The 25,350-nt window shown below is 34.1% G+C and overlaps 2 protein-coding genes across 3 annotated transcripts in view; both read right to left on the reverse strand.

The window, feature by feature from the left end:
• Positions 1–230: 230 nt before the first annotated feature.
• Positions 231–2,046, reverse strand: LOC135963454 (vesicular integral-membrane protein VIP36). The gene is made up of 5 exons (XM_065515299.1): positions 1,764–2,046; positions 1,580–1,695; positions 1,325–1,522; positions 932–1,261; positions 231–863 (listed from the first exon to the last, which is right to left on the reverse strand). The coding sequence occupies exons 1-5, from the start codon at positions 1,885–1,887 to the stop codon at positions 657–659; spliced, it is 975 nt and encodes a 324-aa protein (XP_065371371.1). The 5' UTR covers positions 1,888–2,046; the 3' UTR covers positions 231–656.
• Positions 2,047–3,575: 1,529 nt separating this feature from the next.
• The window catches only part of Apc2 (Adenomatous polyposis coli 2), a 34,410-nt gene continuing 12,635 nt past the window's right edge, over positions 3,576–25,350 (reverse strand). The window contains exons 2-5 of one of the 2 annotated variants that reach the window (XM_065515301.1): positions 11,097–15,611; positions 10,840–11,038; positions 5,933–10,129; positions 3,576–4,094 (exon numbers count right to left, since the gene is read on the reverse strand). In XM_065515301.1, the coding sequence (XP_065371373.1) occupies positions 5,945–10,129; positions 10,840–11,038; positions 11,097–15,490 (8,778 nt within the window). In that variant the 5' untranslated portion in view covers positions 15,491–15,611 and the 3' untranslated portion in view covers positions 3,576–4,094; positions 5,933–5,944. Of the gene's footprint in view, positions 4,095–4,529; positions 10,130–10,839; positions 11,039–11,096; positions 15,612–25,350 lie in introns of those variants that run through there. The other variant, XM_065515300.1, reaches the window with a different exon arrangement.

A 25,350-nucleotide genomic window follows, 5' to 3' on the forward strand; every position in this document is an offset into this window, starting at 1 on the left:
AATTAAAAACAAGCTATATATATATGGGCACTTCCACAGAAAGTTATATTAAAATATATAATTTGTGCAATTAATAGGAAATAATCTATAATGGTACTTTAGCGGTAACGGTAATTACAGTTATTCCGGTAGCGGTAGAAGATATGTATATTTTATAGGTAACGGTAGCTAAATTTAGAAAAACCAAATAAGTTTTAAAATAAACCTCTACTTATAAAAGAAATAAAATATTTTATTTTCATTTAACTATTTATTTACAATCATCCATAGTTGTATCCATTTGCATTTTGTTGTTTTAATTACATTACACATTTACATTTTTACTTCATTTAAACATTTTGCTACATAAAAATTTGTGGAGATGCAATATCACTGGAAAATTGCAATTTTTGTATTACATGTCGTTTTTTTTTTGTATTTTTATTTTAATTAAAAAGAAATAAATATTATAAACCAATTGAATAAATAAACCATAACGTATAGAAGGAAATACTAGAATTTGTTCAAAAATACAATAAATTTAATTAAATCAAAACAAAATTGACTGTTAGAATATTAAAAAATCTTCGATATTCTCGTTTTCTTTGTTGTAATTAAAAGGTCATGTCTTTTTCTCTCAAAGAAATTTGTGGAGGTTTGAAGACTAAATTTACAAACTAGTAAAAACGTTTGCGCGAATTTTTCTCCTTGAAATAGGAAATGGCGAAAATAGCAACAGCCACCGCCGCCAACATGCCAAATAATAAAATGAAAAAGATTTTGGTATTTGACATGCCCGGTTTGGGATCCTCCTTATGTTCACGTGGTGCTTCGAAGGTTTTAGCATTTGGTATAATATTCGCACGGGCCATTATTTGCTCAGGCTTTGGTAGAAGCAGACATACATAGTGATATTAAATGAAATGTTTCAAATTGAATTTATTTGACTTACCGTAATATTTGTATCTAAATCATAGAACTTGAAACCCAAAATATCGTGATTATCTGAGAGATCACCTGTGGTGGCTGACATACCAAAGAAATAACCGGTGGGTAATTCGACATTGTTCACAACGAAACAATTTTTCCATTCTCCACGATTTTCGAGATCCGTCGACACGGATAGAATATCATTCTCATAACGTATGGCTACATGTGTATCATAATTGACATTGCGGAAACGTACTTCACACCCGGACAATTGGGTGTGTGTACCATCGCGGTCATGATCATAACTCCAAGTACCATTGTTGACCATAGCACTAAGATAAGGATGTTGATGCTAAAATTAAATTTTATTAAATTTAACTATCAAATTAAAATACACTTTCAAATATTTACATACATTATGGGGACCATTGTGATTACTGTATGTGTCCAAGATGACTGCCAAACCTGAAAAATGATCTTTACTACCAAATACTGGACCAGTTTGCATACGATCTTTGGTATACCAAATGGCAAAACCGTCACCAAACAATTCACTACCCTTGCCGTGAACTTTGAATGTGACATGTAATTCCCAGTTTTTAGTCAAACACGGCTGTAAACAAATTTTTAGTTATTATAGGTACATAAATGATAAGTATTTGCTACTTACCGAATAATTCCATAAAGCACCACTTTTTGATTGAAGGTCCGGTGTCAGTCTTATATAGTTGCTGGTCACTACTGTATGACCCAAAAAATCCCAATTCGGCAAATTAACACCAACACCTGAAAATACACAAAAGTATATCCCAGTTATCTAATTTATTATCATTCTCCAATGACTGCTGACTCACCCTGAAAGGGTCTCACTAATGAGTGTTCCCTTTTCATGTATTCATTTGTGCTAACTGCACACTCTGCCACCAGCATACCAAACAACATTAATAGTGTTGTTTTTACTGTTTCTCTCAACACCATTTTGTTGCTGTAGCTATTTTGTTCCAGATGCTATATTTTATGAAATTATTATAAATGTTATAATAAATTATATGCAGTGTGTTAATAGTATGTTGCTAAAACAAATATGAGAAAGTTAATAAATTAGTCGGCTTTTCGTTTTTTTATCTTTGCTTACTACGACTTTCTATATGCTTTAATTGCGAATGGCAGAAATGCAAAATGGAAAAAAGTATTGCCAGATTGTGGTATTTCTGTTATAAACTACATGGTTGTATTTTGGCATTAACTACCCTCTAAACAGTGGTGAATAAATTTTTTGACAGTCTACATTCTTCATATATGAAATAGAAATAAATTTTGTGATTTTGTATTACGAAAACGAAACAAGATGTGATATACATATTTTATATTTTAATTTTGTTCCATTGTTGTATAGCTTAAATTTTGGTACTTCTGAAGTGATACAACTTTATTCAAGGTTGGCTATCGTTACAGAAATAACTGCTATTACCGCTAAAATATCTACACTGATATAATCGTAAATACCGTTACCGATATTCTATAAATAATTTAAATTATAAAAACACAAATATTTGAGTTTAATGAAATCTACAAAATTTTAAATATAATATCTGACTGGTTTCGAATAATCGAGGAAAAAATATATTTTTGGTTCAAATGAACAACATTTTTCATTTAGAAAAAAATTTGTATTTTTACATTATACGAATTTAAAAATACTTTGGAATCAAAAGTAATTCAATGTACAGTTATTTCATAAAAATGTTAATGGAACTTAATAAATATTCTAGTTACAAATATATTTTATTAAATTATTCGAATAATATTTATTTATTAGTCATTCGTTTGAATAATCGAGGAAATTTTAAAAATTAATCGATCACTCGAACAATAAAAAAAGTATTAAGTTTTATTCGATTAAAATAAAACTCGAGTAATTGACAATCCTAACTCGACCTCAGTAGACTGATAGATTTGAAGGGGTGTGTACATAAACTCCGGCCCCACTGCCAAATTCCATCTTGGACACTTTAGTGAAAACTGCACTGCCTTCAAACAGCTGTCCAGATCCAATCCACTAGTCCACAATTGGAGGTGAAATTCCAGTCCTTTCCCAATGGTCCGAAATCTCAGTAGGTATGCTAGCCTGACTAATTAGACCTACCTCGTACACAATTTTCGTGTGACTACCCACTTTGGTCTTACCAGAGAAGACTCAAGATCATAGGAGATACAAATACATTGTAATTTTATAACGATATGGTCGAAATTAGTTTAAATCCTGTAAAACTTGGTTATAATGAATTACCAGTTATTGCAAATATGTTAAGTCCCGATATTTTGATAACTTTGGTTAAATGAACGCAGTAAAGCTGGACTAACAAAAATTAAGATCTAAAAGTGGCGAACTGTAAAGAATGTGAAATGAATAAGTTATTTATTAGCGTTTATTGTGCGATTTTAAAATTTATTTTATGGTCAATATGTAGGTAAATTTTTTGAATATTTGGTTAGACCTCTTTCACACTATGCAATTTAGTTGTGCAAGTCTCTTGTCCAAAAACTCTCTTGTATAAAAACTGAAAAGCAAAGAAAGAACAACTGTCGGTTTTAGGCTTTATAAATCCGCGGTTTCGCTTATAACCGAACACGAAACTAGGTTTTCATAATAAATTAAATAATAATTGAGATAAAGGTTTGATTTTTTTTATTTTTGATATTCATTTTTTTTAAATAACTATTTATATATGTATTGGTAATCAATAAAATATTATTTTTCGAACATACAAATTTCTTAATGCATATAAATAATTCTAGTCTAAAAATAAGAAGAAATAAATTAAAAATAAATGGAAAATACTAAATCTTAATAATTAAAGCAAGATAAAAAAGATTTAAAAAAGTGATAATAAAAATAAATTTTTGAAAAAAATAAAGCTTTTGTTGAAAAAAATGTATAAATAAAATAAGAAATTGAAAAATAGTTGTTTTTGGTTTTTGGTATCAGAAATTAAAGTCTCAAATTAATATAGAAAATAACTTACATTTTTAAGATTGAGTTTTTCATTCAATATTTTAAATACTAAAGATGACAAAATGATATAAGATTGTGTTTTATTTTAATTTTGTAAATTATTATTAAGTAATTTCATAATATAATATATAATTGTTAATAATAATTTAAATACATTTGGCTGAAGTTTCTAGAAAAAAGGAAAGAACAAAAGATTACTTAATATTTACTTTGACTTTCTGATTTGATTTTATGTTTTATTACTGTTTTAGGACATCTATACTACAGTTTATAATACTTCTAATTAAAAAAAGAATCCCAGTTTTTATTTTGCTTTCTCTAAATGGATTCTCATATACTAGGGATTTGAATGTGTATTAGAGCACATTTATTTATTGTTTATGGTTGACAAATCAATTTATGTTTTTTGTTAGGCCGCCGTTTTGGATTTATTTTTAGGATACAAATGTTGCATTGTTTTTGAGTTGTTTTTGAAAATACATATTTTTTTATTTGTTTTAGGCTACTGTATTTCATTTAGAAAGTTGTTAAATTTTTATTTAAATATGTACGCACAACCTAATGCTTTTTGTGCTTTTTATAATGTCTAATTATGTATTAATTATTTTAATTTCAAGTCTTGTCGTAATATGGTTTCATTTTGTTTTTAATCTCTTAGAATATGTGCGTTGTTAATATAATTTTCCTGCCGCTTATATAATTTTATATTAAATTTTTTAAATTGTATGTTTAAATAAACTCAAGGTTGGGCTCTTTAAATGCTTTAATAGGGGAAGATATGAATTTGTTTTTAATTATAAAGATTTTGACCTAAACTTGATATAAATGTTCATAGTTTTAAATCAGGAAGTTTATGTTTAATATTAAACGAATAAAAAATTAGCAAGGAAACCTTTTGTTAATTTTTGATATTTTGTATTATGGTTTAAAGTAAGCAAAACTAATTTCATACTATTTTTATAGCGCATGGAATTAAATTAAACCATTAAATGTATGTTTTTATCGTAATTCAAAACTAGTAACTATTTCTCTGTTGTTCTTTGTAAAACATCTAAAGTCAGGAAATGATATTCTGATTTTAACTTTGAGATAACTTTTCACATTTTTTATATGAACTCGGGTTAATACATATTAATTGAAAGTTTTGTCTGGACAAGTGAAGCATTCATAAATCGTTTGAATTTCGATTAAACACGAAACAGGAAGTTACTGTTTATAAATGTAAGCAAAACGAAAAATTTAAGAAACATCATATTTATTAAATTCTATTATTATTTTCGGAATAGCATTACTGATCACTTGGTTATAATTATTTTGTTAAACTTCCAACTCCTTCTGCTGCATATCTACGGTCAAAAGAAAAGTGGATTATGAGAAAAAATTAGTTGAAAATTAAGTAGTTGTGGTGAATTTTCTACTTCTTTTTCCTCACTTTTTTTTGCTGGGAAGTTTACTTCATAACTTTTAAATGGATGAAATAAATAAATAAATGAAAAATTTTAACACTGCTATTCTTAGCGGATTGCATATTTTCATTGGGAGTGATAAAAAAGATAATTTTTTTTTCGACAAAAAATTGCATTTTTTCAGTCGCTCTAATAAATTTATGATACATTAAAATAGTGCCGAATAGCTTATCCTTTCCTATATTTTCCTATAGAATCGTATGGTAAAATCAGATTTGAAATAAATTCAGCTGTTTTAACTCTGTAGAAAATTAACAGGAGTTAAAATTTAAAAAAAAATTAACCAGTGTGTTCACTTTACACACCTTTACAAAATCAAAATTTCCAAACGAAGCATAATAATTATATTGTAAACAGTAAGTTGTATTTAATACTTTTTAAATTATTGGCATTATTTAAAAATTCACTTGAATTGATTTTCTATGGTAAACACTTTAACACATTCGAATAACAAAACTTTTGGCGTAATGAGTTTAATTAAATGGAAATAATTTATATTCTTATGTTTACATTATTTTTAATTTGAAAAAGTAAAAATCACCTTAAAATGGAATTACTTTCGATTAGCAGCACTAGCACTGATTTGTCTGTGTGTTATAGCAATTTTCGTAGCACCACTTGTTGGCAATTTAGTACCATTTAGTTGTGGCACCGATTTGACCGGTTTTACCTCCAGTGGTGGAGTGTTATCGAATGTTGTACTGCGTACTAGCTTACCCGGTTGTGGTGGCGCCTTAGTGGCTTTCAACTGGGAACCCTTAAGTATCTTTGAGGGTAATAATTGCTGTTGTCTGGTTTTAACCTCATCCACTTTACGCCATATACCCGCTATACGAGATTGGGCTTGATTTATTTTAGTGGCAGCATTTTGAGCAGCCGTTACTGCAGCATTAGCGGAGTTTAGTGATGAGTTACTGCGCGAAGGTGGAGTTGTGGTAGACACTCTATTAGATAAAACCGCTATGCGGGCCGCATTTGTGGTAACACGTATGTTTACGGTGCTATTAGCTCTTTGTGGTTTGGTAATGGTGCCCAAATTGCGTTTGTTTGTCGCTTGCAAGGCAGAGGAAGTTGGTAACTTTCTGGTACTTGCTGTCTTTTGTGGTGATGTATGTGCTGATTTGGCTGTGTTAGACGTTTGTCGTTTAGTTGGTAATTTTGATATTTTTGTTTTAGTGGGACTTGTATCCACCACTGGAACACTGGATGAATCTAATGATGGTTCATCTTTAACAAAGGTACCCTGGCGTTCTAGCGCAGGAGGTGCGGGAGCTGTGGTAGTTTCTGTTTCACATTTCTTTACCACCGTCTCCTTATTAATCGTCTTCTTTTGTGCCAATTTTGTATTTGAACTAGGTTGTGTAGCTGCCGCTGCTGTTGCCGCCACATTACCATTTCCATTACGTTTTCTTAGGAAATTTGTATTGACGGGATTTTGCAGTTTTGTGTTATTTGCCTTGCCTTCCCCAGAAGACTTTTGATACTTTATGCTGTAGGGCGAAACATATTGGGGTTTTTTACCACCTCTGACCGCCTTAACTATTGCCATCTCTGGTTCTTCCTGTTGTTTACATTTGTTTAGCTCTAAATCTTTATCACCGGGTTTTACAATTCTAGGACGAGCAGTTTCGGCTGCCTGATCTTCCTCTTCCCTTTGTTCTTCTTCATAATCTTCGTTATCGGTTAGAGAGTTTAGATTATTGCCGAAGTTATGGCAAGATTCTGTCTCAGAGTTTTGGTCGTATTCCAAACTTGTTAATTCACATTCCTGTTGTTGTTGCTGCTGTGCCAAAGCATTCGCTTCAGCAGTAGCTGTTGTTATGAACTTGAAATTTTGTGTCATATTTTTGATGGAAGAATAGGAATTGTCGCTCATCATGCCATCATTATTAGACTCTAAACTACTCAATTGTGTTTGTTGGTTAAAATGTAGATCCGAATAGATTATGGTTTGTGTTTTATAACGATCCTGACTAGATCTCCTTCTACTACGTGGCGTACTTAGGGCTTCATTTTCTGATTGCTGTTGCTGTTCATCACTCTCCAAGTTGGTTATTTCAATAGCCAAAGTTTCATCTTGTTGAGCTTCGTCCATTTTTCTTTGTAGTTCTTCGTTAATGATCATGTCCGCTTCAATTGTATAGGTTTTAAAGCGATCTTTGATTATTTTTCGCTTTTGTTTTGGCGTAAGGTTTCTTTTGTAACCCGAGGCCGGTGAAGCTGCTGCTGATTTTTTGGGCGTACTTTCGGCCGAACTGAAATCAAAGTCCGAAGGCAGCGGTGTTGTGTTGCCATCATTTAAAGTGTGATCATCATCTTTGAGCAAATAATTATCACAGCAACTTTGCAAAGTGACAGTGTCTCCATCTTCACCACCAGCGCATGTTTCATAATTGGAAACAGTCACTGTGGTGGCCATACTGGGACAGTCATCGGCTATTTCCGATTGTATGCTAGCCACACTTATCATTGAATCTAACAGTTCATCCATTAAAGATGGCGGCTTAATATTGTCCAGCAAAAGATTACAAGATGAATTTATACTTTCTACACTGCCCGTCAAGTGGGGAGGCATATGTCCCAAAGCCCTTCGTGCCACTAAACCAGCAGGCAATATTTTTCTGGGGAATTTCGGTGATTTGAAAGACATTTGTGGACTGTGTGGAGAATTGGCCATTTTTTGCAGTGAATTCGGTTGTGTTGAATCTTGATAGTAACCAGATATATTTAAAGAGTCCATTCCCGATGGAGGTCTTATGTTATCCAAATCTAAGCTAGTAATACTAAAGGTTAATTCCTCCTCTTCTTCTAAATCGGAAGTGTGTAGAGTTGCAGCCAGTTTTCTGGCTTCCTGCGCTATGAAAGTAGAATTTGTCATTGCATTAGAATTGAAGAACAAAGATGGTGCTGTGGCAGCTGTCTGGACAATGCCTCCCAATTTAAAGTGCAAACCGTTGCTGCTCTCTTCTTCCACACTCTCTTTTACAGTGTAGTTTTCAGCTCTACTCTCGCCATTTACCAACGTTTTTTCTGTCTCTGTGAGACAATCCAAGGATGCTGGTTGCGATGAGTCCAAATAGAAGCCATTCTGCTGTAGGCCAATGTTATCAAAGTCCAAAGACATGTCCGGAGCTGGTAACTCCTCATTAATAGGAGTATTTTCAGCAAAATCATTCAATTCTTTATAATCGGCCGTGGTGGCTTGGTCTTCATCATCGTCATCGTAACTAAGCGAAGCTACCTTGGGGGCAGTTACACTGACACTCGGAAAACTAACATCGTTGGGACAAGTATCTTCATTCCAAGTATTATTAGAAGTTGAATTATTAGTTCCCCCACAGGTGCCAATAAGATATGAGTTAATTTTCTTTTGATTTTCACTAGAATCTAAGCTTAGAGATTGTGTTCCATTGCCAGTCGCGTTGCTGTTGGTTCTTAATTGTTCGGCCGATGACACAAACTCCAATGTGAGGCGTTCTACTGATTTCAGCATTAAATCGGGATCTTTATGTTTCCCGGTGCAATTATTTAAGGAACTTGTACATTCTGCTTGTTTGGCTTCCAAAGAAACGGTTGTTTCCATTATAAATGATTGATTGGATTCATCGCTTTGTGTTGTGTTGCCATCGTTTCCCAATGAATCGCAATTATCAATCTCATATTTACACCCAATACCTTTCATTGTCTCGGGAACGTTCCCGAGATTTTGAAGATTTACGTCTGCTTGACGAGTTAGATTCTCCACCTCCTCCTCCTCCTGTTGTCGCTGTTGTTGGTATATGTTGGGATTTTTTGGATCTTTTATGTCGTCGTCTGGACTGGTGGTGCTGCTGATGTTGATCTGTTGCTGCTGGTGTTGTATTTTGTTCAAAGTCTCTGGGACTAAGGTGTGGTTGTCTTTCTTCTCTACGCCTGGAGCTGCTGTGATGGTGGTGGTGCTGATGTTGGTGGTGGTGATGATGGTGTTGGCTGTGGTAATGGAGGAGTTGTGAGTGTTGTTGATGTATTTGGCACTTATTGGGTGAGTTGTTTCTTCCATTTGAGCAGCTGCAGACGTAGCCTGCCCGTTTTTTGGCTGTGTATTATGTAAAACTAAAGCTTCACGGGTCAGTAGTGATGTTTGCTTATTCGATTCTCCAATCTTTTTCATTATTCCTGTATTTATGCATTCCATTAAGAGCTTTTCATCTCTTCGGTCCCGTTCCCGGACATGACGATTCGGTGTTATTTGTTTGCCTTGCATTGGTAATGAATCGAACTGTTTCAAGTTGGGATTCGATTGGGTCGTATTATGTTCTGGGTGGCCTGATTTCAAACGATGTGATTGCACACTTCTGGTATGTTTACGAGAAGTTGTACTGCCACCAGAGGAGCCCACCATATTTGAATCTCGGTTTTTATGCATGCCCGTCAGTATGCAAAGTTCAAACAATGATTTTGATTGATTATCATTAGAATCGCTTGAGTCCACTGAGCTGTATGACTCGTTTCCAGCTTGTAAAGGATCTCGATAGTTGTGTTTGTCAATAATCTGTTGATGCTGCAGTTGATGATGGTGATGTTGCTTTTCAAAATTGCGTGCTGTAGCTTGGGATGTCAAAGAGGATGTCGAGGTTGCTGTGTTTATTGGTATCGGTTGGGATGATGATAGCGAGGTTGTTGTATGTTTACCAGTTGACGTCAATGCGGTTGTAAAACCCAAATTCGATTTTGGTCTATTGCAACCAGCGGCAATAGCCTGAAATAAAAATAAATAGGATTGTAAATGTTATTGGAATTAATACGAATGTTGATTTCTAAAGTTCGCTATCAAGATGGATATATGAGGCTATCAGTGTAAAAGTGTTGTAACCCCAAACTGTTTATTTAGTGGTACATTCAACTTACACCACTTTTGTTACATAACTTTGTTAGATTATGCTCTGTACAAAAACGATATTGCTAATGTAGGACTGTATGTAACACCAGAACAGGAACCAACAAAATTGTGGCTTACACCAGTTCTGCGCTGGTGGCCTCATATTATATTGTGGCAGTTGGGGAAAGACCAATTTATTAAATCGATTGCTTCATATTGGACTATTAATATTATTAATTTCACAGTTCATTGCGAACATTAATTAAGTCAACTAAAGGTAAATTACAAAAAACTGTATTAGTTTAAAAAAAAAGAGGGACAGTTAAAACTGCTGTTGTGTAATTTTGAATTAAGAAAGAGTAGTTAAAATTTCTAAATAGACCAACGTTTAATAGGGTACAAACGTAACAATATTCACCCTTATCGTGGTTGGCGTAAACGTCTTACGCCTACTACTGTTTCGTACTAGATTAAAGATAAAATGCAAACTGTGTCTTTAATCTAGTACCAAACTGTCGTAGGCGTATGACGTTTACGCCAACCACGATAAGGGTGATTATGATGTAGACAGTAGTATTTAATTAGTTTACCTGACTTAATAGGTTCGTATCATCTTCTGATTCAATTGATAGAGAGCTCAAGGAATCATCATGCCATTGGGGTTCCCTTCTAACATCCTCTACAGGTGCAGCAGACAAGTGAGGTTTATCATCACGCTTCATAACTGGTGCCATAGCAGCAGGTTGCGTATTTTTTTTATTTGGAGCTGGTATTTCAATATTATTAGGCCTAAAACAAAAATATAATAATCCATTTACTTAACAAGAAAATTTCAAAGAAAACTTACGTTACATTTGACGCTCCTTGTAATATTACGGCTGGTCCAACCAGACTTGAGCCCACAGTAAGATTTGATAGACCAGACATGACAGAAAAATTGCAGGGACTGTCTTCAACACGATATTTATTCATTTCATCGTTTACAGGAACAAAGGGCGGCAATATATTACCACCTCTACGCATCATGGCTATGGGATCCATAAGGTTCGAGGACATGGGATGTGTGGGTAATTCGACTTTTTCTTTGGTCGATGGTTTTTGCATGCCATCTCGTATGCATTGCTGCAATATATCAATGCCACCCGCACCACTCTCTGATGCATTTGACGACATATCATCTGATAAATTCAAAGAACGTCTATTAATGGAGTGGTTATGGTGAGTGCGTGTAGTATTGCCTGAAGAACAACCCAAAACTTCGTAGACAGTATCCTCTTTGGGGTCATTATTACTAGAGCATATCGAAATCGCCGAAAGATTTGTATTACTGCCAACTTTCGAGAGTAAAGCCGGAGTATCTTCGGTATAGTATTGTCGTGGTTCATCGTGTGTCAGCCCAGTTGGATGGTTGATCGATGAGGTAGTGTCCGTATTTTGTGAATACGTTGACGGAATGGCAGCCCTATTCATGCCTATATTGATGCAGGAAGCCAATAATAAATCATCATTATTCTCATTTGCATCCTCCTCTTCTTCGCCTTCGGAAATCGTGTTCGTTGTAGGCGGAAGTGACTGTTGCTGTTGTTGAGGTGGTGATTGATTGGAAGATTCTTCATCCAAGATGGACAAATTACTTAAGCTAGTAGAAGTAGAAAATTGAGCTGGTGTATTTTCCACATTAAAAGTATTGAGGTCATCCTCAAATACACTGCGTAAACATCTTTTGCTAGTTTCTCCTGTTCGATTTTGTATGCGTTGTGTGTTGGGTGAAACACCGGCTGAAAAACATGCGGTTGAAGCTGCGCCTGAACCTGAATTTCGTCTGGGTGATTGGGGCATACTTTGTGTGGGAGAATCGGGAATTTCTGAGGGTGATATAACACCACTAGCCAAACGGCTAAAATCACTAACCACTGAGCTTTTATCATCTATTGGCCCGACATCTTCTTCCGCCAATGAGTCCATCGATGAGCGTCGAGAAAACATTAAAGGTGTTTCTAAAGCTGAATTTATTTGGGGAGTTTGCGGCATAGCTGGTGGTTCGGGCGGAGATGTAGATTTATCGGCATCGCTACTACTAGTTTTCGAAAGTGAACTTAGATTGTTCTCTCCTGTCTTACCAGACACTCTTTGCACATCTTTTTGTGAATGTTCTCCCTGTGGTGGTGATTCATCCAGACTACTTAATGACTCATAACGACTGAAATAACCCGGTGTACCTTCCTCACAATAATTAACCGGCTTTTCGGGGGTATAAGAACCTGAACCATACGGATTGCTTGAATGTTGAGCCGCCTGATGATGGGGATTAACTCGGCTAAATTTGCGTGACGGTATTTGTGCTGCCCCGCTCGTTGATGTTGCTTCGGAGTTATCCAAGCCTGACGGCAAGTCATTTTCTTCAATTTTCGCTGACGCTGGCACAGATCTCAAGTCAGTTACAGATGCTGCATTTGATATAACGTAAGGAGTGTCCTCGGTTTGATAACATTTTACACTGTCTTCTAGTATTAACAATATTTCATTACCTTCCGCGTTATTATCTGATCTTGGCTTAGACTGTTGCTGTGCCACCACAGCTAAATTCACTCGAGCATCGGTGACAATACCAGATGTTTCACTGCCCACGGGTGGCGATAAGTCTATATAACTTTCGAGCTGGTTTTCAGCATAGCGTAAACTAAAATCTGTAGGCTGATCTAAATCGGTTTCCTGGTAGGTGGCCGGACAATTCTCTTCGTCTTCTCGGTGATCGTTGTGTTTTGTAATAAGTTCTTTGTATTTTTGTGAATAGTCTATTGGTTGTTCTTCTGAGGGCTCCACGTCTCCTTCTAATGGGTATGAAGTTGGAGGTTGTGCTCTAGAATTGTGATTTAATTTTCTATTGGCATCAGAAGCTGAGTGTGATCTCATAAGATGATCATAAACAGCACCATCTGATTTGGCAGAGAACACTGAATCGCGGCTTTCACTCTTTGTAAGCATAGCGGAACGTGTTAGACGACCAGAGGCCCCACTGGCAACAACGCCCCCCACAACTGATCCTAGAGCGCCATGTAAAGGGAAGCGATGCCGTTGTATGGATGAGCCCATGGCAGCTGATGCATCATATGTAGGCCTGTCTTTGGGATTTATTGAATCCAAGTTGTCACAAGTTTCACTATGCGATTTTGAAGCTGCTCCCAGTTCCTGCTCCAAGGCCTTCTGCTTACGCACATTCAGTGTGGGTAACTTTTTCAAATTCAAAGATCTCGCAATATTATCCATATGGTTTGTGTTTTGTGATGAGGGTCTAAAGTTCAAAAGGTTTTTTAAAGCGCAAGCACTCCCCTCAGAAATCATAGCATGTTTTGAATGTATTAGAGATCTTAACATTGGCACTGCACCATTATCCCAAAGAAACCGTTGGTCTTCAGGACAACGTGCTGATAAATTCCACAAGGTGCCACATGAATTACTGACCACCGTTAGACTTTCCGATTTTAATTGTTGCAACAATATCGATAAGCAATTGTGCTCCCTTAGGATTTGGCGATAATCTTCTCTAACGGCTATGTGGCTGGAAACATTCCTTAGAATACCGCCAGCATTTTCTATAATTTTCAAAGTCTTACTGGGACCTTCATAGGTCAACATGCGAACAATGAAGGAGAGAGCACCGTCAACAGCACAAAATTCCGCCTTGTTGGTACTGCAATGTGCAGACAAATTCCATAAGGCCGACAATATAGCCTTGAGAGTATTTTCACATTTATTTTTCATAGCTGCTTTAGCCAAAGCTGTCACAGTGCCAATTTCATTAAGAACTGCTTTCATTTGGGCATCAGCCCTCCATGACAAATTGCGCAAAACACTGGCGGTTACTTGAAGTAAATCGTCAGGAGCGGAATCTAATTGAGCGACCAGCGCCTCCATGAATAGCTTTTGACTACAAAGCAAAGCCTTATTGTTTTCATCGCCAAATGTAAGGTTAGTCAAAGCCATCAAGGCAAATCTTCGTAGAGAATTACAGCATTGATTTTCTGGTTTCGGACCATGCACGGCATGATCCAGATGTACCAAACTGGGTATGGCCTGCAAGGCACCCAATTCACACATAGCATGACGATGTTCCTCATCGAAACTAACTTTCATTAACGAGGACATGGCAGCCAGTGGATGACGGTCAGCATCATCAGCTATTGCCTCACCACCACTTTGCAGTAGAGTACGCAAAAAATTGCAATAGTCCATAATTTGATCCAACAACCTTAATACCTTGGCCTCACGGCGTCCTGATTTCTCATCGGGATGGGAATGCACTACATTATGCAGAGCCATTCCAGCCCACTTTCTTTGTTCATCTGGCCCACCTTCAGCATGTATCATTTGTACCAGAAGAGGTATACAACCCGATCTTCTTAATGTGTTGCATGTTTCGGGAGTTTTTGAGAGTTCGTGAAATTTCTTAGACATCTCTAGAGGATCATTCGAACCCAACATCGAAAGTAACGAATAAACACATTCGACTTTGGGGCCAAAATCATCCAGTTTATCTGTTGATAAATTACTATCATAGCGACTATCAAAACTTTGGGTCCAAGCCGCGCCTTTGGGTAGGCGATTTATAGCTGGTATATCCTTAAATCGTTCTCTTGAAGAACGAAAGCCTGGCAAATTTGCATGTAAATCCAATGCCGACCTCTGCTCGTTGTGCCTTTCAAAGTTGCGATCTAAACTACGATGTTCACGCATTTGATGATCATTTAACATGTAGTCGGGTGGTATTGGATTCTCATCCAAGAAATGCTTTCTCGGTTTACCAACATTAGCAGATAAAGCCGAGGTAATATTCAATGTATTGTCATCTTGGGTAAATTCCTTTTTGGTATAACCACTAGCTGCCAATTCATAATCGCTAATTTCACCATCTCTTTCGTATTTCTTGTCCAATTTGAGCTGTTCTCCACTGCCGCCACCTGCACCTCCACCACTGCTAATCACATTGCTAGATTGTGAAATTGATTTTGCTGAAGTTGTTGTTGCACTGCCAAAGTTCATGGCCCTATCAAAATGTTCTATAAAATCTGGTGGTGGCACAGCATCATAGTCTAAAAAGTGTGGTTTTCTGGTGGCAACAGATTCCACGTCGACATCAACGTCAACATCTGGAATCACATCATCGGAAAAACTTATCGAATCATCTAAATCTGGTGTTGTGGCCTGTGATTGATTCTTCTCTCCCTCCGATATCCTATACATGGTTATATGCAGTGTTTAGGCTTTCAGTAAACAATATCCAATGCTGAGCCTATTTCACAAACCGTATCTAGTTTTCGAAATAGTGATTTTTTGTCTTCAAAAATTCATATTTAATGAGATCCTGTAAGAATAGGCAATAAAATATAATTAGATAATTATTATAAATTGAAAAAAAAAATTAAATCAAATTAATCTTATCAATTAAATAAATTAAGTCTTTGAAATACAATTAACATACTGTTTTAATAAGTGTAAAATGATTTATATCTGATTTAATTTCAGTTTTCATAGTAATCATCACATACTAATTTAATGTGTGTAAAAATGTTTATTTCTGATTTATTTTCAGATTTATAATTTGAAATTAGCAAGTGCCTATTTTACTTTAGCAATTGGATACCAAATATTTTCTATGCAATTATTTGTACTCGTATTATAAAATGTGTACGATTTTCTATAAACAGCTAGACTGTGAACAATTGTTACAGCCTGGCTGCTTGACTGGCTGCCTGCCTGGGTCAATGGCTGCTTGTTTACCCAGGAATAACACAAAATTAAAAAAAAAATCAAATGCAATCAAAATGCATGGTGGCATCAGCAACCACAAACACTTAATGCGTGTTTTTATGTTGCCTCTAAATTTAGATTGAACTATTTTATACAAATTTTTCTTTTTGTTTAATTTTTCTAATTATAATTTATCAAGAGATTACAGAGTGCGTTAGAAGTGTAGAGAGGCACACACATCATGAAATAATGATGAAGACTACTAAAAAAAAGAGAAGTGTTTGTAATGCAATTACTTGCTGTTAACGATGCTTTTAAGTGTGTGGCCAAAATACAAATACGTTAGATCCAATGTATATGATGGCATACCGATCCATTGAATCGTATAAGTGTCTACTGTTACAGATCATACAGAGCACATGCTATGGTAAGTAATTTTAGGATTAACACACAAGTAAAAACAAAGTGTTGATAAATTAATGTTTCCTAAATTTTAAAAATAAAATAACGACAAAGTTCCCCCCCTACTGATCAAATTAATAGATTTTATTGGTTATAATTCCAATGAGGCAGTTTTAAACTCTGGAAGGACATGAGTTACTAGGCCAAAGGGTATCAACATCAGTAACAAGTCTAATTTTTTTGCCAGGAAAGCTACATCTTCCAGCATTGTAACCTGCAACTATCTCTAGCAAAATCTTGGAGATGTTTTCGAGAGTTCTTCCCATTATTGATGTAGCCGAGTTAAACTCGAGACGTTCCGGAGTGTAGATCCAATTGTCCGTTTGTAGATCCAATTATCCATTTGTCGAATGTGAACCTCTTCAGCATATGACACTGCAATCACGCACAAATTGCGAAGTTTGAACAAGGTCCTCAAGGCGCTAGTCAGCAACACTAGGAACATGGATAAAGAAAACTTGTTGGCCAACTACAAAACTATTGATCGGTTAGTGGTCAATAATCTCTGAGCTGAGACAAAGCAAAAATGTATCAGGTTTGATTTCAAATTGAGAATGATTAGAAATCAAACTTCATTCTAAATGTGAATATAACTTCATATAAATATAATTTAGTAGATTTTGTAATTTTTAAACTCATGATGCCTTTAATGCACCGAAATGGTTTAATTTTATTACGTTAGTTTTCCAAGACAAAGACACAAATCAGTTCAGTGGGGTAATTCTTTTTCGAATGTCGTTGAGAGTGTGGTTTGGTTTAAGAAAGCTAATTACTGTCGAGCATCAGAAATTACCTCCACAATCAGAAACTTTAGTATGGACCTTAATGAAGGGAGATTGTGTGAACAAAAGTTTGTAGGTGGTAGAACCAGCAAAAATAAAAAGTGACCTTATAACTGAAGAAACAACGGCCAACCGTATTCGCCTTAAAAAGTCGAAGACAAGGTGAAACGGCAAATGTAAAACATCCAAAAGATACTGGAGAAGCGAAGTCACTAAAGCAGAAGTATTGCTCTAGCATAGCGAAGCAAAGTTAATGAGCTGGTTAACGAAAAGGGGCGGAACGGAGTACACCAGTCCTTGGAGCTTGCCCATGGTTTTACTTAAGAAAAAAAAACAGCAGCACCATATTCTGCATCAATTATAGAAAGCTGAACGACATCACCAAGATGGACAGCTTGACAACACGATAGCTGGAACAAAATGGTTCACCACATTGGATTTGCGAAGTAGTTATTGGCAAGTAGAGATTTCGTTGTTTTTAATGTTTTTTTTTATAGGAGACAGTACCAAAGTTTGTATACTCCTGTTTAGCAATAAAAATATACAACAAAACATTTGGCAATCAAAAAATAAATACAACAAAATTGTAAAACAGTGGTATTATTAAATATCGAAGGCCTTCAAATTGATTTGTTTCTGTCATATCTCTCTCTGTGTGTGTAAAAAAATCGTAAAGCCACAAAAATTATAAAAAGCAAGTGTAACAGAGTCACAGTCAAAGTAATCAGCAGTAGTTACCAGCTGCGAAATTAATAATAAAAAAAATAAGAAAAACACAAGAGGTAGTTAATCAAAAGCAAATGAAAAAAATTTGAACAGATAATGAAGATGATGTGAATGCAACAATGAGCAGATTTGATATCAACATTAACCGCTTTATGGCAAACTTCAACGCTCCTCTAAATGCACACAGCAAAGCACACGCTCTTACAAATGACCCAGCAGTTTTACAAGTAGTCAATGCATACCTTGGAGACAGTTATCACTTGGCAGACTCCAATTTATATATTTTAGGTCATTTGTAGTTCATAGAGAAGAGGGATTGTTACTTTGTGCACACAGCAAAGCACACGCTCTTACAAATGACCCAGCAGTTTTACAAGTAGTCAATGCATACCTTGGAGACAGTTATCACTTGGCAGACTCCAATTTATATATTTTAGGTCATTTGTAGTTCATAGAGAAGAGGGATTGTTACTTTATACATCCCAGGTAATCTAGCGTGAAGTCAATTTCAACTTAAGTGTCTCTAGTGACTACACTCTAGATCATTGGTAGGCAAAAAGAGGCATTTAATTTGTGTGCTCTTTTGGGTAAAAAATAAAATATCCACAACAACATCAAGAAACTGAATGAATTGTGTGTATTTTTACGCTCTTTTGTTCACATTCGGGTTGTTTGACGAAAATCATCGTAACCTGAACAATATGAACGCCTACCATGGCTCTAGATTATTGGAGACGTTTATTTTATTTTGCATTTTAGAAAATTGTTATTTTACCCATCAGACGTAGTATATTGAAGAGAAGTCGGAGGAAGGCTTCTTAAAATGCAATTGGTTATTGGAATGTCTGGGAGATGTCTTTTTAGTTAACTATCAATTAAATTCCGTTTAGGAGTCGTACATGTTAAAATAACTAGTTATTTAGCTAGTAGGGTATTCATTCGACTAATGATCGTTCGATTAATCGAATAATTTCTTACGAATAATTATTCGAACAATTTAAAAATAGCCATTTTCGAATAACGAATAATTCGAACAATTGTATGTAGAATAATCGAATAAAACGAATAAATGTACATATATATTTAAATTTATTAAATAGCTTAAAATTTTTCATAATTTCAAATTTAAATAAGTAATAATGACTCACAAAAATTGTATTGTTTCTGAAATTCGACAAATAACACTAGTTTACAAATCAAACATTTTTGTTTGCTCATGGAATGAAACTTATATTTTCGAGAAGAGCTAGGGACGCTAGTTAATTGACCATTTTTTGTTTCCCTTCTATACTTCAAAATTTTGAGATATATGGGTTTTTATTTTTCCCCTGACCTGAGTACTACTAATGCATACTGTAGTGTACCGAATTGTGGTAATTAGGTATTCACATCGTTTTTGGGTACATAACACTCTGGCGAAGCTACTAGATACTTTCAGAGTTGTATTATTTTGACAAATTCCAAAAAAAATTAACGGGAAAAAAATAAATACTGTTTAAAAGTACATCTTTCCTGTAGATAAACGTTAATAAATCGCTATTAAATACAAAACTCTAAAGTAAAAACTATTTTAAAATGTCTTCTGGAAAGTGTAAAATAAACCCAGACCATTTTTGGTTTATTTGCGGAAAAATTATTCAGTCAAATCAAGGTTTTCCTATAACACAAACACTGCAAAATGCTTATTTACATTAAAAAATTACGTAAAAGCTTTAGATAAGACAAAACCAGCATTTCAATATTTATGCAGCGTGTTCCCGAGTCTTTCTGGGGCTAAACTAAAAGCAGGGATATTTGTGGGTCCTCAAATAAGAAACATTTTGGTTGATACCAAATTTGAGTGTCTATTAACCGACGTTGAAAATGCAGCATGGAATTCTTTTAAACTTGTTGTTCAAGAATTTTTGGGGAATAAGAAAAGTCGAAATTACAGAGATATTGTTGCGAATTTATTACATAATTTTGAACTGATGGGTGTAAATATATCGCTCAAAATTCACTTTTTACATTCTCATGTGGATTTTTTCCCGGAAAACCTCGGACACATGAGTGACGAACATGGAGAGCGTTTCCATCAAGATTTGAAGATTTTCGAGAGGAATTATCAAGGTTTTTGGGATCAGAATATGCTAGGAGACTACTGTGGGAGTGTCGTGAGGGAGACAAATGAAAATAATTATAAAAAGAGGACTAAAACACTTCACTTTTATATGTTTCGTTTTTAAGAAATATCTCAAAAGTTTGACGTCCAGGATTTTTTTAATATTTTTTCCGAAGTTAGAAGACCTAATTACACAAATCCCCATATGTTTCAATTCATGAGCAAAAATATTGTAAACTAGTGTAATTAAAGACAAAGGGACTTTCGATCACTGTAGATGAGTGTTCCGATAGCTCCTTCTATAAATATATAAATATTACTGCAGTGATGTTATTAACCGCGTATGTAATTGTTGCAAAATGTTTAATAAATCGAATGAAAAACACAAATATTGCAAACTAACGTTTTGTTGCAAGAAAAGCATTGAGTTCGTCTTATACTTGATTTTGAACATCGTTGAACATGGTAATAAACTTTTTGCGTATTTGTAAATGTGTCAATCATGAACTACCTGACTTCAAATTATCAACGTTCACTGACAATGATATCAAACTTTGGACAGATTCCCTTTATTGTGTAATTCCCCAAGACCACTTTATTAAGCAAAGATTCGGCAACGTTGATAAAACTTGATGTATAATACAATTTGTTATAAATAATTTAGAAATAGTGAATAATTAATTTACTAAAGAATTAGTTATTCAATTTAAAACCCGAATTCATGAACGATATAAAAAAGTTCTTAATACGTTTTTATTGTACTTGAATTCAGGATCATGTCCAACTAGCTCAAAATTTTTTAAAGCATAGCTCCAAAACGGAAACTAAGGGGTTTGCTAGTCAATTGTTTTGTAGATTGTTCGGGAGTTAATCTGATCAGAATATTTCTGTTAAAAACGTAATGATGGACCTTGTTTTCGAATGTTTTTTAACATTATCAATACTTGAATTGTTAACATTAACGTTATTTTTTGTTTTTCTTTAACAATAAAATATTAAAAAACCGACATCAAAACTTCATTCTTTACTATTTTAAAAAAAATTAAATTATTCGAATAATTCGATTAATTTTAAATGTGTGATTGAATTATTCCAACAAGTTATAATATCTTATTATTCGTTTTATTCGAACAAGAGAAAAATCGAATAATTCGAATACCCTAGTAGCTAGTCAAGTTACCAGAGAGGTAGCTAGGAAGATAACTGACTCTATGTAACCATTATGTAAATCCAATGATTACTTTGGACCATCTATTAGACAGTCTATTTGTAATCTATGTGGGGATATGCACAAGTCAAAACCACTAGTCACATAACCCTAAATGATAGGTAAAATCACTAGTTCGGGACAGTCACCCAGAACTGCTGGGTATGGCAGCAATTCTACCATCAACTTACTTACATACACACATTCGTAGATGTATTAATTCATTTATTAGAAAGTTTTTGCCGTTTTCTTCTTTCGTCTTCTGGGGATTTTTCAATTGTTTGTTATGTTATTATTTTACTTTTTCTCGCTATTTGATCGAGTTTACAGTGCATGACTTAAATACAACAATAACAGCAAATATAATAACAATAAAGAAAACATAATAATAATAAACAATACTCAATGAGTGAGTTTATAACGTTACTACACGGGTATGATTGTACATAGATATTTACTAAACTGTGTATAATTGTATTTCTTTTTAAAAAAAAAACAATGAATGCACTTGTTGCATTTCAATTCACTCACTCCATTTGTAAATCTAAATCGTTTGTACCCTTTTATTCATAAACTATCTATTTCAACGTTAAATAATTGGTATGGTGCAAATGAAATGCACTATTGCCAATAGATGGCAATTTACAGAATAATCATTATCAACGATTCAAGTTCAAAACAATTGTTGTACCTATACGTACGCTTTGTCTCGACGTTCTACAATAAAAAAAGATGTGAATAACTTGAACAGCAACAAAAAACTGAATGAAGTTATTCACAGAGCAATCAAGCAGTCAGTCGGTCCGTCCGTCAGCAAGCCAACCTAACCAACCTAGTTTTGTTTTACAAACAAATTTAAGTGGGCTGCAAGAACTTGTGCTAAGTTATATTTAGCACAATATACGACTACATAGAGACAGTGTTGCAAACAATAATAGCGGCAATCACAGTGTTAATTCTGTTTTTAGAAATATTTTCATTTGTCTCCCTTACGACACTCTAATTTATAGCATATGGGCAATTCCACGAGAATCGCTGCCACGACTGAAAAAACAAAAACCCTTGAAACTTTTTTCGAGATGATTTGAATAGAAGAAATAATAAAATGTTACTATGTGAAAGTATTTAGATCATATTACAACATTTTAAAGACAAACATAATAGTTTAAACTGATTATATTTATGTTTTTAATGTTTTAGGCTAAAATTGCGGCGAAAACTAGGCTCCCAATTAGCTTGTAGTATGAAATGAATTTGACTCTGTTTGTTTTTTTGCTATAGTCAAATTATATTTACATAATATATATTGTTTTACTATAAGAGAAAAATCAGTCACGTACGGTATGTCACGTACGATATTAAATTTTATTTATTATAAAATCATCCAAAGATTGTTTTTATTTAAATATGACGGATTGTGAAGGCAAAATATTTGGTTTAGTGAAGGAAATTAAAAGAAAACATAACGCCTCTCACGATTCCCAAATTTTCGCATATTTCTACATGTACCTCAAAATTACTTCCGTTTTATGTACCATTATTTCGCTCGATATTTTGTACAACAATGTTTCGAAAGAATTTATTATTTTTTCTAAATATAGTACCCTCTGAATGGAACATATGAACCAAATTATTTTTCAGGTCCTCTTATTTTTGCAAAATCTATTCCATTCTATAGGCGTACAAATGTCACGTACGATGACATGGAATTGCCCATATGCCTTTCCCAAAAACCTTGATAACTCTTTTCAAATCCGCCACAGTGGCGTCATTCAGAAGGAAAGTGGTAACAAATCTGTCCGATTGCAAAATGATGTATACACAAATAGTACAGGAGGACATAAGCTTTCAGAAAATGAAATTTGTGACTACCCTATTAGAATATCAGGTGAGATACAGGGTGTCAAAGTTGACCCCTTTTTTGGGATTTCATGTCAAGTGAACCAACTTTTGAAATCGATGTCTTCCGATGGGGATGTAATTCAGACACAAGATCGGTGAAGAACTCTCTGAGTTAGAGTTAAAATTTGACATTTTGGCCAAGCAGGTGTTTTTTCCCATCCATGTAACTTATTACCAATTCTCTTTAGCAAAATGTGTCCCAAATAGTTTAGATAGCTAATTCTTCAATCTTTCGAAAAGAAAAAATTACAAAAAAAATTTGATTTAGTACATCCAACTATTTACCATGATCTGGGAGAAAAAAAAAATAAAATCGAGGTTGTCATTGTCGGAATCGGTTTTAAAAACGACAAAAAATGTACATTTTACTTATCAAATCCAATGTAATTTTTTGTTTAATCAATAAATAATTTAATTCTAGATCGAATATAAAACCGATAATTTTCAATTTCTGAAACCAATGTACTTTTTTGGTCGTTTTCAAAACCGATTCCGACAATGATTGGATTCTATGACAACCCCGAATATTCTATATGCTGGCTCATTGAAATGCTTTAACTTGATGTATTTATTGAAGTCGTCTCTATTATTTTTTCCAACATTGTATGTAACATAAAGTTAAGATATAAATAAATAATACTAGTTTATAGTACGAGTACATGTTTTGCAGCTTCATAAACTTTAGCTCTAAGTTCAAGGTAAATAGAAGCACAAGCTGCAAAAATGGGGTCTTATAAATCGTACGTGTGTAATAAAAATGTTTACACCAAGAAATTGTTGTTTTTATTTATATTTATTAAATAGGGTTTATATTAATCACACTTTAATTCAAGTTAAGTGTGAGTTGTGTGTAGTAATACCGGGAAGAATTCGCATTTAAAATTTTAAGATATTTATTATATAAGTAAAAAATACTCATACATATTTAAATCAGTATGAAACACAAAGTAATACAGAGGTGACAATTTTGACTTTTCAAAAAAAAAATAAGCCGAAATCAGTTTCTTAGGGCAACTCTCATGGAAAGAGAGTTGCCCTAAGTATATAAAACTTGCTTAAGGACATTTCCTTAAGTTAGAATCGATTTGAATCGATTAAGATAATTTAATTATTTCGGATATTAGTAATTCGGATTAGGCAGCATATTTTTGGCCGAATATTACGTTTGGTTCAGTTTCATCCTGATAAAATCGATTTCGTTTGGACTCTACAAATTATATAAAAATAGGGTGGCTGAAATTTCCTCAAAATACGATTTGCATCCTACCGAATACCCATATTTCGAAGGCATAACCATGACCAATTTTGAAAAAAAATCACGTAAATACCGATGGTTGTCATCTTGAGCTCAAGCTTCACAGCTGGATCGATGACGTATACTTTCCCACTAAACCCGGTACTGGTATTGCGTAGTATGAAGGAGACCAACAGATCAAGGAGTCAAAAGCACCAGTTTTAACTAAGGACGCAATATCCTTACGGAACTAGTTTTCATCCAAAGATTCTATCAAAATTCGGTCTAAGAAATATATAAACCGTTTACTGCAAAGAGTTTTTCCGCGTTTATTTCGTAGGATGGTAGGATTGATGAGTAGAATTAAAATGGTATTATACCTTTAGAGTATAATACCATTTTAATTCTAAAATTTTATATCTCCTAGTAAAGTGTTACTTAAAGTGTTTATTATTATAAAATTCAAAAAAAGAACAATAGAAAATATACCACATTTTTACGCACTGTTTAAGTATTGATTTCCGTAATAGAGTCGCCAAATAATCATAGTATAAAATACATTAAGGGTTTTCTTTTAGTCCTATGCTGCCATCTCAGTTGCATGCTTTTAAATCATAATTTAATGGTATTTTTGTACAACAAAGTACATTTTTTTTTGGCATTTGTTGTTATAATTTTGACAAATTGTTATTTTATGTGAGATTTTATGTGAATGAAAGAAAAGTTCGTTCACTCTGCTAAATATATGTATATAATTAAATAACTTTGAATTTCATTAATATAACAATGAACTTGACGAAACAATTGGTACCAGGCAGTCATACGAAATAATGTTCATATTATTAATAATCATGGTGACATTACATAATATAAGTTTGCATAATATTTGAGATATTTAATGAGGGAAGAAACGATGGACTAATGTTGAATATTTATTTA

Source organism: Calliphora vicina, chromosome 1, assembly GCF_958450345.1.
Source record: "Calliphora vicina chromosome 1, idCalVici1.1, whole genome shotgun sequence".
Classification (NCBI taxonomy): domain Eukaryota; kingdom Metazoa; phylum Arthropoda; class Insecta; order Diptera; family Calliphoridae; genus Calliphora; species Calliphora vicina.

Coding starts and splice junctions, on each gene's coding strand:
- LOC135963454 (XM_065515299.1), bottom strand. CDS start 1,887: ATGGTGTTGAGAGAAACAGTAAAAACAACACTATTAATGTTGTTTGGT. Junction 1,523..1,579: donor GTGCTTTATGGAATTATTCG/GTAAGTAGCAAA, acceptor ATTTGTTTACAG/CCGTGTTTGACTAAAAACTG. Junction 864..931: donor ATTTAGATACAAATATTACG/GTAAGTCAAATA, acceptor CTTCTACCAAAG/CCTGAGCAAATAATGGCCCG.